Source organism: Lissotriton helveticus, chromosome 10 (genome assembly GCF_964261635.1).
Source record: "Lissotriton helveticus chromosome 10, aLisHel1.1, whole genome shotgun sequence".
Classification (NCBI taxonomy): domain Eukaryota; kingdom Metazoa; phylum Chordata; class Amphibia; order Caudata; family Salamandridae; genus Lissotriton; species Lissotriton helveticus.
Window position 1 is genome coordinate 720682533 of NC_136071.1, and position 19827 is coordinate 720702359.

The following is a 19827-nucleotide window of genomic DNA, read 5'->3' on the forward strand; positions in this document are numbered from 1 at the left end:
GAATCATCCATACTGTAAGAAATTTGGTTATTAGCTGAGAGGGGTGTCAGGGTGAACTACAAATGTCACCAAAGTAACCTATGCTCAACTCTCTGGTACTGTGGCACAAAACGTCAGGCTTAATTTAGAGGCTATGTGTAAGGTATTTAGGCAGAACTCAAACAGTAATAAAGTGAAAACTCAACACAAGACAAAACCAATCTAGAAAAATTGAGTAAATAATAAGATGACACCAAAGCAACAAAAATCCAATCAGTACAACAGAAAATATGATCTTTTTAAAATTGTAGGGGAAAATAGCACCTAAAAGCACAAAGCGCCACTAGCGATTATCTGCTCATGCTGCACTGGAGTCCAGGCCACCTCAATGGAGAACAGGTCATCTTGCGTTGGTGGTCATCATGGGCTGTCGCTGTCAGAGCAAAGTGCAGATCCAATGTTGGTGTTCGTCGCAGACATTTGCTGTGGGCACGAAGAACAGATCCCGCTAAAGCTTCATTTTGGTGGTCGTCATGGACGGTTGATTCTTGATGTGAAGAGGTCTCATTCCGGTCACGAAGAGCCCAAAACATCTGTATCTTCACCTTTTCTTCATGATGAGTACAGCTTGAGGCCAGCCAAGAGTGTAGGAGCTGGGACCCCCTTTGTCGATCAGGACTCACTCCAACAGACACCAGCAGCAGGTCTCAGCCTGGTCCAGGCAGGTCCAGTTGGTGCTAGTCAGATGGGCAGTTGCAGGGAGGATTCTGGAAGCTTGTTGTGTCCATTTTACTCAAACAGGAGATCTGCCAACTGATGCTTGGAGTCATTTCTGGGGAGCCGGGGAATCAAGGCAAGCAGATCCAATCTTTCTTCTTCAAAGAGCAGGACAGTTCTTCATCTAAATCGTCCACAGGTCAAGGAGCATTCTGATGAGTTCGTCTGGAGGTGCCACCTTTATGCTTGGTGCTTGCCTTTATAGTGGGGAAATCCTTGGCCTTCCCCAAACCTGGTTCTGGTCCGTTCTTTTCACTTCCCCTGGTCAGGGCTGCAGACTGTCTATTGTGACAACAGTTGGCCTGGTGTCAGGTTCCTTTGTGTGTGTGCTGCAAGCAGGGCTGTTTGAAGTGTAATCTTTCCCAGCCATACTGTGAGACCCTCTACCTCCACACCTAGACCTCCTTTCCCTCAATATCTGGAATCAATACGTAGCCAAACAGGATAGACAGTCACGTGACCCTGGACACTGGCACAAAGGCACAGTTGGGTTTGGGAGAAAAATGGCAACTTTATAAAGGTGTAATCTTCAGAATAGTAACTTAAAATCAGACTCTACCATTAAAGAAGATTTAAAATTACAAGTCATTTGAGTGTAACAGCGTTTCTCTGTCTGTTCCCAAACTGAAGTTAGCACTTATAAGGCAACCCAGTGTTAGTCTATGGGAGATGTTCTTCTGGAGACAGCACAAGAACTTTACCACTGGATCAGCTGGGAAAAAGTGCACAGAGTCCTAAAAGCCAACAAAAAGGGCTCAGCACAGGAGAGCATAGGAAGGCAAAATCTGAGATGAACTTGCATAAAGGACCAGGTACAATACATACCCCTTCGGCAATCATGAACAGAGAAAATGATTTTTTTTTTCCCCAATGAAAATGCAATAAAGAGACAGAATTTTATGTCTTATATTGCTGTCGTCTGGTATACATTCTCTGGTGTACAAGACTGGATCAGCCATACCAGACTATTTGAGATACATTTATTGCAGACATATAATAATTTCTTTGGGTTAAGACAAGGCATTCTGCTCACAATGAAAAGAGAATCAGTCTATATTTGAACTAAAATGCTGTTAAGGTAGCATTTACGGTATCTGTGTCTTCAAATTTTGTGCCACTATGGTTAGGTTAGAATAAGAATAAACTACATTTAAATGAAAGAAAGGCAGATTGTTGTAGAGCATAAGCAACCTGAAGACACAAGCATTGGAATTTACAGCCAGATGTACATAGGGAACAGTTTGTGATGACCAAATAGCAAAGTTTTGCGATTTACTATTTGGTAATCACAAACACAAATGTACAGTTTATGATTGCCAGTGGGTCAAAAATAAACCTACCACATTAATATTCATGAAGTAGGTCTTGGTTTGAGACCCATTGGGAATTGCAAAAATCCCAGGGATGGCAGGCTGCTGGGGTAAGATGATCACCTTGTCTTTGATGGTTTTTTAATATTTTTAATAAAGCAACATATATATATTTTTTTTAATTGTCACCCGTTTGCCTTGAAGGAAAATGGAATACGTTTATAAAAAGAAAAATGAAAAGTTTTCTTTTCATGTTTCAAGAGTAGGTGATGTTCATTGTACACTTATTAGTACATACACCTGGGGTCGAAATGCAGACAATATTTTGATCAGTCTATGACCTTTGTCACATCATCCTTAAATTAAAACTAATGGAGATAAAAGGTATTTGTTGAACCAATTGTTTAAAAAGAATGGACATTTGTTTATACTTGAAAAACTGTTGCACCCTATGACACTTGATTCACTAAGTCACGTCTTTATGTTTGTTATGTTTTTCGCATGTATGACAGCCATAAACAAAAGGAATGATTATTTAAAAAATATGAATATAAATTGAATAACAATTGAGTATGGTGTGTTGATTTAAATTATGGGGCTGATTACAATGCCGGGCAGAGTTTCCGCCACCAGACATCGTCTCGGTCAAGGGACCAGCCGACACCCGGTCCGCGGTCCCGACTGACTAATTAGGATGCAACCAAACACTGTTAAGTCGCATTCCTATACTTTACATTGGGAGCATTTATTCTGGTCAGAATGCATGCTCCCATTGTAAAATAGGAGGTGCAGTTCATACCTGCGCCCCGTGGCAGTCACGGTGCAGGGATCAACAGGGGAGCACTCGGCCTCTAACTGGAGACCATGCACCCAATAGGGCCCCCAAAATTGAATTCCAACAGTCTTTCTGTGTCGGAAAGACCGGCACGTAAAGCTGCCAAAACATGAGCGTAATTCCAGGGATGGAAAGAGCCACTCTTGGGATTCCTGGCCACATTCTGACTGCAGGGCTCTCTGAGCCGGTCGGAATGACCATTCGGATTCCTTCTGACCGCCTCCATCATAATGAGGCGGTCGGAAAGGAATACGACTAGCATATTACGATGCGGTCGGAAAGGCTCTGACCGACGGTCGGAGCCATTTCTGACTGCATTGTAATCAGGCCCTAAATGTTTTAAATGAGTTCTAAGTATCGATTACTGTACACCAGAGGTCTCCAACCAGTAGCTTGTGAGCTACTGTAGCTCTCCAGTTACTTTAACTAAAGGAATGTTCTGTGTCTTCGTTAGATCAATTCTTGTTCATACTGAGCAACTGCATTACCCAACAGAACACATTGTAACTGATATAAGGTTGCACAGGATGCATAACAGTTCGATGACTGAGCTGGGTTACACTGAGAGAAATCCCCTTTTGCTTTCTTCTTTTCGAAGTCATTTGTTCTGCTTCAGGTTCGAAGGTTCAAGTTTTGGTATCACCATTTCAATCCAAGTGTCCACTGGCCAATTCTAATCATCGGTTAGGGAGATCATTTTGTCTAAGAAACAGTAAGAGGGATCCTCTCATAAAAACCCTTATCTTGACAAGTAACCTGACCCACAGGGAACCACATCCCAATCAGTACCTTTCGATGATTTGGAATACCACCAAGAAGACATTTCCCTTTCGAGAAAATATACTAGGCTTAAGGAAGACTTCTGATCTCATGTAAGATAATTGGTGAAGACTGAACCTCTGCATTAGAGATGTGATGCATTGCTTAGGGCCATAGATAGTTACCAAGTTAATCAAATCAGGAAGAGGAAAACCTTTCTAGCTGCACTGGTCCTGACAGAGTACCTGACAACTTCTCATAATCACAAGGATAATTTCTTAAACTGGAATTCAGAACCTAGCCCCACTTACGGCCTCCTGTAGCCAAGAGTGAGCATCTGTGGGCATGGTAACTTATTTCAGTAACAAGAGTCAGAATTCCCGAGCTGAGAACCTTTTGTTTTCCATAGATTTTCTACCAGGATAGAGTATTCCAATGTTGCCTTTCTAAGAAGCTGGGGTAGTTGAAGTAGCCACTCACAACTATCCCCGTTCGTCTAAACATAACAAAAATGCGCTGAAACAGCACAACTATGTACTTATATAATTGAAAAAATACATTCAGATAACACTTTGGTTAAAAGTTCAGATTTGAGAGGTTTGAAATTAATAGTTTTAGTTCAACTGTGCTTCATCTGGCTCCTTTAAACACTAGAAACTCTCATTCTTGTAACACACAGTAAAAGTGGAGTATATTAAGCATATTCAGCATACATTTCTTTTTGTATCTCATATTTAGAAATACCTAAAACGTTACAATTAAATACTGGAGCTTTATTCACACCTAGTAGGTATAATTCCAGGCTATAACACTCTATTGAATGCTTATAAACGGAAGCAGATTTAGCCAATAAGCATTCAGAAATGTTGTACTCAATGTATTGTGTTACTTACAAAATAATAACTCTGCCATACTTATATAATGACATTTGAAAAGTATCAAATGAAGAATGTCTATGCGAATCACACTAGTTATGTTCAAACACTAGATACAATCACAAAATGGATTAACACTTCTTTTACATATTCTCTGTGCAGATTTTATGGCAGTTTTACTGAAACTATGCTTTGTATAATTGCAAAGACATTTGTAATGCACATTTAAAGATTTTTATGTGTTTGTTTCTGCATGCTAAAATGTTAGCAAGATGTTTAAATAAACTCTAATATTTTTTTTATTTCAATTCCTCTGGAATACTTTTTGATGTTTTATATGATTTTAAATGTGTGATTGTTATGGTAAATAGTACACTACTGTTTAATTACAATGCAGTTTTGATTGTATTACCAATATAAAAGTTACAATAAATACATATAATACAATTTTATCTGATGAAATCACAAATGAACCAACAAGACATTTTGGTATTGATGTTAAAGTGTGAGAATAAGAAATGAGAAATGTACCCAGAAAATTGGTTACAGTATGTTTAAGTCTGATAAAATATTTGTTTTGACAACTGACGTAACACTTATGAGTAATGTTCAGGGGGTCGAGACTGGGGGCAAACGCTAATAATGTATCTTGGTGACAGTGTCGCAGTTAGCTGTTATGTTTCTTTGCACATGTTCTTTATCCAGGGTTGAGTTGGGAAGGCACACCTTGTCCCCTTCCTTGTTGGGGGGGGCGTATTAATCTCTTGTTTCTACACAGAGGACGCGTCTGGGTGCTCCTATCCTGCATACGGACTGCTTGTGTATTCCACCTTCACGCCCTTGTTAGTCGAGATGCTGATGTAATGCTACCCATGAACACTCGCAAAGTCATATTGATTGTACTGCAGTGCCTTTTGTATTGTTGAATTTCTATATAAAAATGCCAATAAACAGATTTCACAAAAAATGCACACAAAAAAAATGAGTAATGTTCAGACTGAGGGAGAAAAGTATAGCAGTACATATGAAAAGGAATAAAGTTGAATGAAAATAATTCAGCTATATTAACTTTGTTTCACAATTGTATTATTTGTTTTATTTATTTGCATTGATTGTCAGGGTGATACTTCGGGTCGAAATGCTGTACTGCAGACAATGGCTGAATAATATTATCTAAAAATTAAACATACTTTGAGACATGTGGTGACCCCATAGGTAAATAAAATTTGAGAAACAAAACAATGTTGTCTGAATTCAATGTGAAATAAAGAACACTGCTCTAGACCATAGTTAATGCAAAACTGATTTACAGATCGGTTATAGCTAGTAGATGTTTTAGAGTATATGTGCATGTATTTAATCCCAGTTGTAAAATGACTCAAATAGACTATATAGAATGAAAAACTATTCCTATTTAATGAATCGTGTATTTTACAGTATAGAATAGCTGCTCCCATGCTTACAGTGTCCTGGGGGTTAGGTGAGTGTTAGAAATCATCCTAATATAATATGAGTAATCGCAATTTGCAAAACATTTTTTCTAACAAATGCATTATTTTCCAGCTTCACAGGATATACCCTGTCTTTCTTTAAGTTAACGACAGTGTACATGTGGAATGTACTAGAAACAACTGTACTTTTGGCACTCTCTTCACAATACTGAAATTATCAAATTAAGTGTTTTTTTAATCTGACTTGCTGAAACATTCTGGTGATAAGCCATGTGAGCGAAATGCTGTGCTGATGAATTGGAGGTGGCAAAGTCATAGAGAAATTAGGATTGACAAAACAAGCATTATCTAACTGTAATTATACAGCTGGTAGGTGACGGCTACATGATATAAATAGAATATAGTTGCATTTTAGTGATTTCATAAAGGTTAAATGCTCTCTTTGTGTCTGATCCACATTACAATGAGCTTAGACTATTCCAAAAGTATTTTATGGAAGAACACTCAGAAACACTAAGAAAGAACTACATACATTCATAGCAGAACTTGTTTGGAGTGTGATAAATGTATACATCTACAACACTTTCGAAAATCATGTTTAGTGTAGCACCAGTTTCTCTTCAGGGGTGGTTTTGAGGTGTAGCAAAGGCATTAATTATGTTGAAAGACATGGAGAAATAGGAGGAAGATAGCTTTGGTATATTAGCAAGTGAGCTTAGTCACACAAAGCAAATAGTTTCAAGGTACATATTGTCAATGTACATATTTATGGAGTTAAAATAGTAAACCCATATTTTCCAGAATAGACTCATCTTCATGATGTTGTGTCAGATGATATTCTGGCATGTTTTGTAGAATGATATTTAAAACATGAGATTCTGGGAGAATACTGTGGTAAGAACGTGTAGATCTCTGTGCATGATATGCCAATCTATGTGTAGGACTACAGCAGCTCAATCACAGACATCCTTATAATTGGACTAATATACTCACAATGCTTGTGATCCTTACTGAATAGCTCAATAAAGTAATTCTCCCTGGATATGCTGATGAACCCCAGAAAACTCCTATATACAGTAACCTATCATAGCAAGCCAATGGTCAAAACTGATACTTTAGTAAATGCCTTATTCAGAAAGGTATTCATGTCATGCTTTACAAGTGAAAAATACACTTGACCCCCTGAGATACTTCTTTAGAGTTATCAGGCAAAATGTGTGAGCATTGCTACCTTTGGTGCGGGGGTATGGGGTTTTTATGATTCACATCCCATACAATCTATTGAGAATGCCATTTTAAAGTTTATTTTAGCAGTACCCGCCAGCCATCCCATATATTTCTGATGATATTAAAACACAGCCAGTGCTACTTTGGCACAGAATCTGGACCTCTAGTAGCACAGGCCTAAACCAAGAAATAATTAAAGATTCAATTAAACTGGACCATGCCACCAAGATTTCCTGGTTGAAATACATAAAAAATGTATGTATGATCTCGGGCACCCTGATTATTATAACTGCCCTGATGTTATGAATTCTATTTCTAGGAAGGATTTTAAGAAAATATGTATGAGTCATCTAGAGGCTAATAGATTAAACAAATCAACAGTGGCACAGCATCAAATGATTTTAATAACATACAATATTCAACCTTATCTACTGTGCAGTTTAAGTGTATACAATAGAAATGTTTTAACCCATTTTAGATTTGGTAATTGTCATCGATGAATTAGTTACCCAGAAGTAAATAACTGATAGAGAGAATTATGCTGCTGGCCATGCGATAAGGTATCTCCACAATCAACGATACATGTGGTTCTTTTCTGCAAGTTTTATAAAAAGGAGAGATCGAGGTGGATTTTGCCCCTACTACGATAATGGGGATGGAGGCAATGTCGACCAGCTTTTTTGTATTTGCAGTTTTTAGACAGTATATGCAGTATTGGAGTTATGGCAAGCTTTTTAAAAAGTGTTCTCAGAGCCAGGAAAAATATAAACATTGATTCTCTGTTAAGACCTGCAATTAATTAATGAGAAGATGTAGGTTTTAATTGCCTGTGATATATGTCCTGTATAATAATTTTCACTTTTTAAATTTCCAAGCCGCCTGTATATATTTTACATTTTTTAACCAAGTGGAAATTAATTTTTGAAAATATTGTATATTTAAATCTAGACTGTTATTTTTTAAATTGTCTTCCTCTTTTATCTGTCATGTTTGCTTATGTGATTTTATATGACAAAAATCGAATAAAGATTATTCTGATTCTGAAAAAAAGTGCAAAATACATCAAATGAATTTGTACAAATGAATAGATTTCCTCAAACTTAAAATTCTGCCAGTGTGTTGAAATTTCCATTTGAGTAAATAACATGCATGTTTGTACAGAACATCTTCAGATAAGACGTGTCTTGGTGCCTCAAATTTAGAACAGCTCAGAATTTGTTTTGCTCATTTTTTCATATGTTTTATTTCCTGAATACAAATGTGCAAAATGTTTTATTTAATCATTAAGATAACAATTCTTTTCAATCTTAACAATTTTAAGTCAAGTCAAAATTATCTTAGTACTTAACACAAATGTATTAGACTTTTATGAAAGGGAGGCATATTTTCAGAATAGTTGTAAATTATAACAACAGTTTTTTGTATTACATTATAGCAAGTTCCAATGACAAGTTATCAAAACGAGCTAGTTCTTAACACCATTTTATGAGACTCTTATAAAAAGGAGGCATAAATTCAGAATGTTTGTTAATTATGACAACAGTTTTTATTATTACATTATAGCCAAGTTCCACTGCCAAGTTATAAAAACACAATTTCAGCAAAAAACGGTAGCTTCCTGTTCTTAGGCTCGGAATGGTGAGCTCAGGACATTATCTACTATGCTGTTTTTCATAACTTTTCCAGCTTGTTTTTAATTGCTGCATTTAGGGAAAATAGAAAGTAATTGTACTACTCAATATGATAATGAAAAGTTGTAGAATTAGGTTTGGGCTTTTGTGTAAAGTTTTCCTAAGGAACCCATTTCTTTAACGTTTCCTAACGTTAAAATTGAAATGTGTAACATTTTCCTCAACATATATTTTTTTTATGAAATACCCTGCCTGAACGGTACAAAAAAAAGGATGAAGAATTGTACTTGAAGCTCCATTTGTATCCATATTGTGGCTTATGCTGACATCCACAAACATGTTTTCCTCTAGAATTCAGGGTCACAGCCTGCTCCTCAGAAGTGAAAGATCTGAAAAATTGGATACTGTGTCTTTTGTCTCCACTGTCACTGCAATCCTAAAACAGGTCATGGCAACGATGCTTTTTCCTCTGACAAATAAGGGTCACCCACAATGACAGTCCCACAGCTGCATACTCCATCAGTTGGACTTTACTGCTGGGGTACAACATCTCCAGACACCAATTACACATACATACTGTTAGTACATTACCACCGTAGGAACTGCCCAATCCTTAATTAGTTCACCCAATGTTTTTGGGAAGGTGAAACACAGTCCTCTACTCAGTGCTGAAGCATCAACCTCTCTATCCTTAAAGAGGTAGACTTGATGTGCAACACCTAGAAAATGCATCTTTCTGGTCTCTGGGTTGTGTTGAATGGCTTCATGTGTGGGATGGAAAATACCTCAAAGATGCAAGGGGTCATGTCAAGGTGTGACTGAAAAACAATAGCATTGGGCCTATGAACTCCTCTAAAAGTACAAAACACTACACTGTGACTCTGGTCTAGATTCAGGCTACATAAATACCCCCAACCAAATAAAACAAATGTCACTGGGAAATTTTCTAAGCAGTACAACAAGTCCATAGAGTTTAACTGGTATCTGACACTGTAGAACGCAAATAGCAATAGGGTAGTCAGTCTTCAGTCTTAGCTTGGGGCAAAACGATCAACTTCAACTGACAGCTGACCATCTGCGTTGAAACCCAAGGAACTTAATATGCATTTGGCACTACTCAGCCTCAGCCAGGATGAGCAATGTGTACCCTTAGAAAGAGTGGATTTATTATCACCACTCATTGGACTAATGTTATCAACCTTTAATGGATTAAAGTCATAAGAATGCCTTCTGTAATTCAAACTTATAATATTGAGGTGTCACACAGACCACAGCAGCAGCTACCCAAGGAACTTACCAATGTTCTGCTCATAGCAAACACAGCCTGCTTAAGGGCCATTGTCGCAACAGCGGGCAGAATATAACTGGGCTGGCTCAGAGGGGATTGGCCTGGTTTGTGGTGTATTCCATTGTAAGCACTTTGCTTGACCCACTCCTTATGGTTAAAGTGGATATCTCAGTCATCTGTCAGGCATATTAGAATGTGGACACTAACTCGTCACCCAATTTGAAGTAAGTGAGAGGACTATAGAGTCACTTTGGTTTAGTCATTAACTGATGCAAGATCAGGGTACTGAGTCAGCATAGTTTTATACATTAAGTGGATGCAAGCTTTAATCCTATAATATTCAAGTAAATTGATGGCTAATAGGTTAGTGAGTGTACATTGGTGAGACACACTGCAGTCCATCCAAGGGACTTTTTCTCTCAAAAAGTGTAGTGTGTTGGAGTGAGAGCAATGAAGGACTTACTGGTCTGACAATAATATGCAGAGTCTGATACAGAATTAAAGTTAGTCAGGATCGGTAAAACAGGAGTCAAATGAGTATTTCAGGCAGCTGGATATATTTAGAAACATTCCACTGTGGAAAAGACACCATGGAGGAGACAAATGAAACACCCGTGGTTATACTAACATCTGTGATGCTTCTAGCCACCTGGTGCTTTGAAGTGGCAGGGAGGTTCTGTATGTCCCTAAATAAACAATTCTAAATGTAAAAAAAACCAAATGCAAACATTCCATAATTCAGTCCATCTGTAAATTATGCATGCATATAATTTGACATTAAAATAATCAATTTCTAAATATTATCAGGGTACTACGCCTTACTAGAAGCTTTTTCAGGTGCAGATTTCCTTTCTGTGATTTGGGGAAAATAATCAGCCCCTGGTTTTTTCAAGCTGCCTCGCTACTCACCTCCCCGCAACTGGCAAGTTTTTGCCAATCTATGGCACTGAGATGCCGTGTAGTATTGCAACTGCGGTACAAAAGGAACTGCACACATTTTTCAGGCAAGCATTATGCACAAATGAACAGTTCAGTTTATTCAGCTTTCATCAGTACCAGCTCACAAAATCAGTTTCATAACTATCCATGCAAGGTAGCCTTTGATGACTTTAGCCCATCAAGTAAGACAGCACTGGTGGAAAGCCTGTACAAGACTATCCTATACCACCTGCAGAGCTAATTTACATGTAGAGATGGGCAGCAATTGTGCAAGGATGTACTATGAATGTATTGGCTCTATTCATACCCACTGGTTTGCACTAGACTTATACCTTGAATACAGTCACAAACCCTTCAGACCCATGCTCTGATCAAACTACAGCACACCATGCAGGTGACCTTGTTTCAAGGGCAATGAAAGCAATGCAGTGTTCAGTGAGCAAAAACCGATGCGAGGAAAAGAAACAATGTTACCACCACTATATGAAAATATATTGCACTCTTGGTTGGTGAGGCGGGGTCGCAGGGTAGGACTTTATGATTGCCATATTTCTTCCCGTGAAGCTAATAACCAGCAGGTAGGCAGTAAATAAAGCTAACTCCTGGAGGACAAACTCTTCTGTGAGTGATAAAGAGTAAAACAATTTTTGAAAGCGAAAAGCCAGTGTGCCAGATGGAAACAAATGAAATCTAGATATTGCCGTGGCAAGGGAGCCATTGAAACAGACAGCAGACAGTGGGAGGAGCACATTGCGCGTGACTCGTGTTGGCCAAGGGGGAAACCTGAACCTGTGAGCATCATACTTGCCTGCAATGAACAATTACTGGACAGGAGCGGCCCCTGTAGCACTTGTTTACTTTCCTGCAACAAAAAAAACAGAGGAGCTCATCAATAGTAAGCACTGGCACCTTAGCAAATTAGGCGAAAATAGGCTAGTCAAAGTTTGCTAGGGTCATTCAATAGTTAAAGAAATGTTGTCACTTTATGTTATTCATAGGCCATATGCACCTGCTAATAAATGTGTTTTCATTATTACTTCCACTTAAAATACACATGATACATACAGTGTTACTAAGAACGTATAGCCATTCGAGGAGATATAGACAATTAGTCACAGAACAAATAGAAATATGTTGAAGCTGAGGGTTTTCAGTCTCTCACTGCTCTGTTGTTTCATGCACCATCACTGTACCATGAAGCAGAACCAAATGTTATTTTAAGCATTTTACGCGGGATCAATGGGGAAAAGAATCAACAATGGTTAAAATTTACAACTAGATTAAGTAAGCCAGTAAGAGTATTACATATTGAATGAGCAAAGTCAATTTATCTGAGAAATAAATTGGTTAAAGCAAAGGGAACAAAATTACACTCAATGAGAAATGTAAACATACTGTAACTACAATAATCTGCCACACAAAAGCATCCAGAAACTGTCACTTAGCAGAAGCAATGATATATTGATTTCCAAAGTCTTGTCTACTGATTGTAGCTATTTGTTGTCAAACAGCTGATGTGCATAATCCAAAAACCTAGAGAGGGCTTTGAGTCAGCCCACTTATTATCATTCGTTGGCTTTCTTGTCCCTCTCATTTTCTTGCTTCTTGCTCTGTGGCTTTCCTTCCTCTTCTTGTGTTTGCCACTTCCCTAGATCATGCTTCTTTGCCATTCTTTTGATTAATTACTTGTATCCTTCCACAACTCACTTCAAAGAACTACTTTTTTCTTTTCTCCCTGAGAGTACATATGCTTAATTTCTCTCTCTCCCCGTGTGTTGCTCTGCCATATATTCCCATCTCCTGTGCTTTCAGAGTTGCTTCATACCCCTCTCAGTTTGTCTGTATTAGGGATATTTGTGGTGGTTTGATTAAAGAGCAGACTTTCTTGGGTTGGCTTTGTTTTACCTCTTGCGTTCCACAAGCTGCATGAAAGCCCAGACCCTGGCAAATCTAATTTATGGCAGTAGAGCATAGGTGAGCTGCTGACAAACTCAGTTTGTTTCAGTTTTGAATCCTGTGGAAAGTCAGTTAGGTCTTGGGAAAGACTTTCCTTTAAGTTCTTACTTGTACTTTTTTAATTATGTTCAGAATTTCTTGCAAGAAAAATATTCAAAATATAAACTATATCATCTATCAAGATTGCAAATACTGAATTCAATGAACAGTTTTGAGATACCTTATGATGTGTGTTTGCTTTTACTCCATTATTTTTAATTTTTTATTACAGTTTTAACAAAACCTTACAAACAATCATCGGCTAAATCAATAGCTTGCCACTCACATGATAATGGCAAATCCTACTGGAATTGCCAATACATATTCTGCTTACAGTCATTGAGGACTGCCATGCAAACGCTGTGATTTAACACACTAACTGATTATTTTAAAATTAGTATCATTTATCTTATCAAGTTTTTGGAACTGTTTTTTGCATATATTATGCAAAAATGCATAAAATAGCCTGCTATTGGGTTGATAGATAATTTCATGCATGCCTCTACTTTTAATTACTTTGGATTTAATGAGCATGCCATGCTAAGAATGGTATACCGCAGTATTACTAAAACCATTGATGGGGGGGATTTTCAGGTCTTGCTCTAATGTTCACATTTTCTAAGTTTTACTAATGAGCCATAGGCATTTGATTTCCAAAACAGAGAGCAAACCTTTAGAAATTGTTTATCTGTAGCAGTCTAAGCATTGCTGGGTTGAATATAGCATGCTACAATGCATGCTATCACATCGCGTTCCTTCACAATGCAGTCCTTACAGCGATCACGCTGTTAGAACGTGATGCCATTACAACGTAAGTCATTACATCGACTAACATTAGGAATAGTATAATTTACTATTCCAACTCCAGCCTACGCAACAGTAGGGAAGGTGTTGGAATAGTAAATTATACTATTCCCTATATTAGACCACCATCAACAGCAAGTCGATGTAATGACTTGCATTGTATGGCATCTCATTCTAACAACGCAGTCATTGTAACAACCGCCTTGTAAAGGAACTGCGATGTGATGACTGCGTTGTACACGCTGTCATCGAGGACCTTATAGGAATTTGAAATGCATATTTCTCCACAGGAGTACAAAAGAATGCTAGAAGGACAAAGGGACACATGCATCAAGCTAATTACCAGTCCCAAACGGGCCGATTCGCAGAATCAGTCCCTTTGCAATCGGTAATTAGCATTGTGCATCAAGCCCAAAGTTATTTGCAAAATAGGTAATCACAAAATTTGTGATTACCTATTTTTCGAACGAAGTTAGGGAATCACAATTTGTGATTCCCTAACTGCAATGCCAGAAGCATTCTCAGAATGCGACTTTGCATTAAGGAATCGCAAATCAGGATCAACTTCAAGTTGATGGTAATTTGCAATTCCTTTGAAAAATGCACAAAATTGCATATTTCCAACTACATTGGGGCCGATTATGATGGCGGACGGACCTGAGTCCGTCCGCCACCATAGAGTAGGGGGGAACGTCCGCATGGGCAGCGGCGTTCCCCCCGTGAAGATTAGGATGTGACCGCCAGGGTGGCGATCACATCCTCAATCCTTAACATTGCGGCGGGTGCAGCTTCAAGCTGCACCCGCCGCAATGTTAAAAATGCCTACTTTGCATTTGTATGCAGAAAGCGGCAGGCACCGCGCGGTGCCTGCCGATCTCTGCATACAAATGTAGGGGGGTACCATAGGTACCCCCATGTGCACCCCCACCCCCCCTTCACATAGGGGGCCCACAACGGGCCCCCGCAGTGAAGTTCCACATGCTTTTCCACGGCGGAAAATCCGCCGCGGAAAAGCATGTTTTTAAGCATTTCCTAATATGGTGGACGGTGTCTGAGAGACACCGCCACCATCTTAGAGCTTTTCCGCCGCGGGACCGCGGCAGAAAAGCTGCGTACGGACTTCCCGACCCCCCTGCCATCCTAATCTGGCGGTGGGTCTTGTGAATCACCTCAGCGGTGAATCCGCATCCTCGGGTCCGGCGGTGGCTTCCGCCGGCCCCGAGGATGCGGATTCACCGCAATCATAATCGGGCCCCATGTGTGCACCACATGTGCACACTTGCCAATTTTGGGGATGCATCATGGTGGCCTTTTGTCCCCCTAGCACCCTTGAAATTGCACGCGCAACTTACGATTACCTATTTGGTAATTGCAAATTGCAAATGGTTACCCATTCATTCCTATGGGCCTTTAAACCCATAGGAATTAATGGGAAGGCATTCCCTATTAGCGAATCGCAATTTGTGATTTGCTAATAGGGAATGTGTAGGAATCGCAATTTATTTAGCGATTCCTACTCACATAAGAAATTGTGATTCTTAAATAGCAATTCCTTAAAAATCGCTGTTAAGGAATCGCAATTCCTTATGTTGATGCATGTGCCCCAAAGTGAATACCAATCTTCTCTTTAGCTCAGAAAGGATAACTAATATGACAAATACTTTCATTGGCACAAATGCCGTATGGTGGATGTGGGATTCACATCCACTCAACCTCATTTTTTGTATATCTACATATAAACTGATTCACGAAAATGAATATCTTCACTTATTTAAAAAAACAACAGCCAGACCTATTGATTTTTACAATGGCTGTTTCAGTAGTACTTCCTTTTATAATGCTTTTTTGAGTGCTGTGTTTTCTTATAATATTTTTGGAAAGTTTAACAAAATATGTATGTGAAATTCTACTCATATGTAGAGTAATTGTGCAAATAAGTCCCATTTTAATAATATATAATCTCCCACCTTCTAAACTGCTTCAACAGTTTTTGTAATAATAGATGTACAAATACACTGGTTTCACCATATGTTGAAAGTAGAAAGTGTGTAGGTTCAAAGATAACCCAGTAGAAGAAAATAAGGCAGCCATAGTTTCTTGAATGTGAAAGGCCCGGGGCACATTGGCTCATGGGAAAAATCAAGTTTAAGTTTGGACTACAATGTCGTTACTCATGCTAAAAATCTAAAACTAAGGAGCTTTCTCTTCTTATCAGTACCCATCTATCTAACTTACTCAATCAACTTTCTCCTGAACAGCCTGGCATGTGGCTAATCTGCTACAAACTGAACATAAGCAAGATCATCCCAGCTAAAATAACCAACAACTCGCTTGGATTCAGCACACAGTAGCAACCTATTAGTGGACCTTGTCCAGTACACCTTGGCCCCACTTAACACTTAATCCTCACCACCAAAGGCTTGCACAAGGTACCTAAGTATACTCCCACTTTCCCATATTGACACCAGGCTGGGTGGCTCTATGATCAAAACAAGACTTTGTAATGCTATTGAAGCTAGTATTCAAAGTAGTGAATGCATTGCACCAATCCTCTCTCCAACATTCTATTCTGCTACTTTCCTGCTCCTACCAGGAAACTTAGATCCACCAAACATAACCTCCTAGTTTCAACTAGGTTGTACTGTGCATCCTCTAGGGACTGGTCCTTTTTTGCCCTGTAGGCCTAGAATCATCTACTATTAGAAAAATAATACAAAAACATAGCCGAGAAGTCAAAAAAAGTATTGAAATGTTATGTCTAGCAACTAAGTCCTAAATGATTGCAGCTCAATTCACTCTATATTGTTAGAAATATGCATATTTTTCAACGGTGTGTCTCATTTAAATATATGTACAATAAAATGTGTTTGTCTTCCCCAATGATATTCAACCTACAGATGAAATTAAGCAGCACCACAACCGATCACCTCAGTTCAATGCTAACCACTTTACACCAATGTTTGATTCACAGCTTTTGTTTCTTCTCTCGGATCTATAGAGGCCCCAGGCCCAAATAGATTATGTAGAAGAAATCTCAGCTTTCATCATCAATGCCTTCATTCAGTGCACCCACTCCAAAGGGCTTTTTTACAAGCCCCTTGTGGCCTTGGTGTGTCACTTTTGACATTGGATAAAAAGTGACGCACCAGCAGCACAAGGGACTTGTAAATAAGCCCCCAAGTGTCTCTGAGATGCCAACCTATCCCACATTTTTTTGATCAGAAAGACAATGAAGGAATCCATCCAAGTGCTCCTCATGACTTTGGAAATCAATCAGAAAATCACAGGTCCAACCCATATCAAAGGGAGCTTGCTCAACCACGTTCTATCAGCCTTTCACACTATCCTCTGCAAGTCCCCAGTGCCCTGATGCTGGACAGATCACTTGAGCATCCAATATTCCATCCTTCACACCACATCTTACAATGACACCATACACCGACAAGTAAAGAAATTGAGACATACACAACCTCCCAGCCGACATATCTAACTCAAAACACTCTGTGCTGCATGCAGATGCCTCATCATCACAACTGAGGCCACATTCTACAGGGCTAGTATCAACTAAGTGACCAACAGAAGCAAAGTACACTTCAGGGACATCAAACAATGCATCAATGTACTCCCGGACTGATTGATTCATCCATTTATCAATAAATGCAATGCCATCAATCACTTCTTCACTAGAAATATCAATAAATTATATCTCACATTGATACTGTAAAACAACTATGTAACCCTTTGTTGCACCCTTTAGAAGGATATTTGCTCATTCCCCTCCCTAACATCACCACAGCCTCCTCAATCAATGAACCTTCCTTGAAAACAGGACAGATTTTCCGTCTGCTGGAAGAAACCAATCTTGGAGCCACACAATCTCACCAACTTCTGCCCTGCCCTGCATGAGAATCATCAATAAAATAAATCACTGAAAAAGCTGGCCCTATCAGGCTACAGGAGCAGATCTAAAAGCCTAATCTTCTAAATGATTACAAAAAGGTATTTAGACCATGCTGCAGCATGGTGACTGTGACTCTTCAAGTAGCTGATGATGCACTCCCCATCAATTTCAGAAACAACCCTTGCTTCCTGGAGATCAAAAACAACACACAACTTACCTGACCAGGAATCTAATTACCTAAACTAGACAGGAGCACTCCTGGACCCAGGGAATCAACCGACCAGAGACAACAATGTCCAAAAAGGAAAAAATAGAAGCCATGCCTTCTCAATCAATGTTCCCACATTTCTGAAATATTATGCTAGGTGACATCACACCAGCTCCAACCATCCTGGGATTCAAGGAAAAAATGAAAGCACAACACTTCAAGGATGATTACCTCTACACACTAGAAACGCTTGTTCTCTGCCTCTTGTTACATGATTGTATTGATCCCAGGGCTCATGCTTCTGTTCACAGCTTCTTCCACACTAGGTTCATGCTATACAAGTAACCACAACCTGCATACATGCATAAATGGGCATGTGCTGGAAAATAATAAGCCCCAAAAGAAAATAATAAGCCCCAAAAGAATATAATGTTCTACAGGGCACTGCAGTTAACTTAATGCAGAATCACTGGAGATGAATTGAATGCTTCCCAGTGAAAACTGTATGTTATGTATTATCTGCTTGTGCACTGATTATAATGAATACATTCTCAACAAAAGTACATAGCATACTGTGAGGTGTGAATTTTAACACATTGAATCTATTGCGAATTATGGAGAATGGTTCTATATTGTTTTAATTCAACATGCAACTGAAGTTCCATCTTATTAATTGACCGAAAACATATGAGATTTGACTTCTTTTGCAAATGGCATCTTTTGCAAATTTGCTTTTGTTTGCCCATACTTTGTAATGATCGACGTTTTTGGGAAAACACTTGTCACTTAAAAAAAGTAAGTAGACTTACAGCCATATGTAGGTGGGCTAATACCGGTCAGTAACGGCTAAAAATTGGTAAATTTCACATTACCGACCGGTATTTAGCCCTTTGCGTTGTAGGAGGCTGGATTTAAGGATTCGGTAATTTACCGATTCGTTACTTTAAGGAATCGGTAAAATACCAACTCCTTAATTTAAGGAGTCGGTAAATTACCGAATCCTTAAATCCTATGTAGGGAGCACTCAAGTTAGTGCATTTTTGGTTTAAGGATTTGTTATTTACCACCAACTACAAGTTGGCGGTAAATACCAAATACCTTTAACCCCTTTGCCGCCGCCGTGATTTCCCGGCAGTGCGGCACTTCCCCTAAATAGGCGGGGGCGCGTCGGCCGTTGGCCGACGGCAGCACTAGCGAGGTAGTGCTGCGCGCAACGGGTTAAAAAAGCAATGTTGTGCTTTTTTAAAAGTACCATGTGGCAGACATACATGCGCTTAGGGCAAAGCATGGGCGTAAAATTCGTTCCGCTTGCGGATTTTGTGGATTTTCTGCAATTTCGAGAATCGCGCGAAATTGCTGCAAAATCCACGAATCCGCGAGCGGGACGAGTATTGCTCAGGAAGCACTTACAGGGTTAAAGCAGGTGCCCAAGTTGAAGCTAATTACTTTGTAACCATTTACAAAATGGTTACAAAGAAATTAACTTCAACTTGGGCACCTGCTGTAACCCTGTAAGTGCTTCATGAGCGGCGCCTCATTGCCTACTTGCAACTATTCTCTGACCCTGCTCTGACCCTCGAAGCAGGGTCAGAGAATAGTTACAATTAGGCAATGAGGCTCCTGTCACTAAAATCAAACCTCAGCAGGAAGCACTTACAGATAACAGGTGCCCGAGTTGAAGCTCAAATTCAATAACGCATTATAATCAGCCCAAGAATCTAGTGAGCACAGTCGATGCTAGGCAGGTGTGCTTTCTCCCCAGATCTACCGTCTACAATTAGCTTTAATATGTGATGGGGGGCCGAGGCATCCACGAGTTTCTCGAGCACAATCCCCCTGTACTTCCAG

The 19827-nt window shown here is 39.2% G+C and overlaps 1 protein-coding gene across 1 annotated transcript in view; it reads right to left on the minus strand.

The window, feature by feature from the left end:
• Positions 1-19827, minus strand: part of PTPRN2 (protein tyrosine phosphatase receptor type N2) — a 2458064-nt gene that overhangs the window by 31595 nt on the left and 2406642 nt on the right. The window contains exon 20 of the mRNA XM_078663270.1: positions 11880-11933. Coding sequence (XP_078519396.1) covers positions 11880-11933 — 54 coding nt within the window. The remainder of the gene's footprint in view (positions 1-11879; positions 11934-19827) is intronic.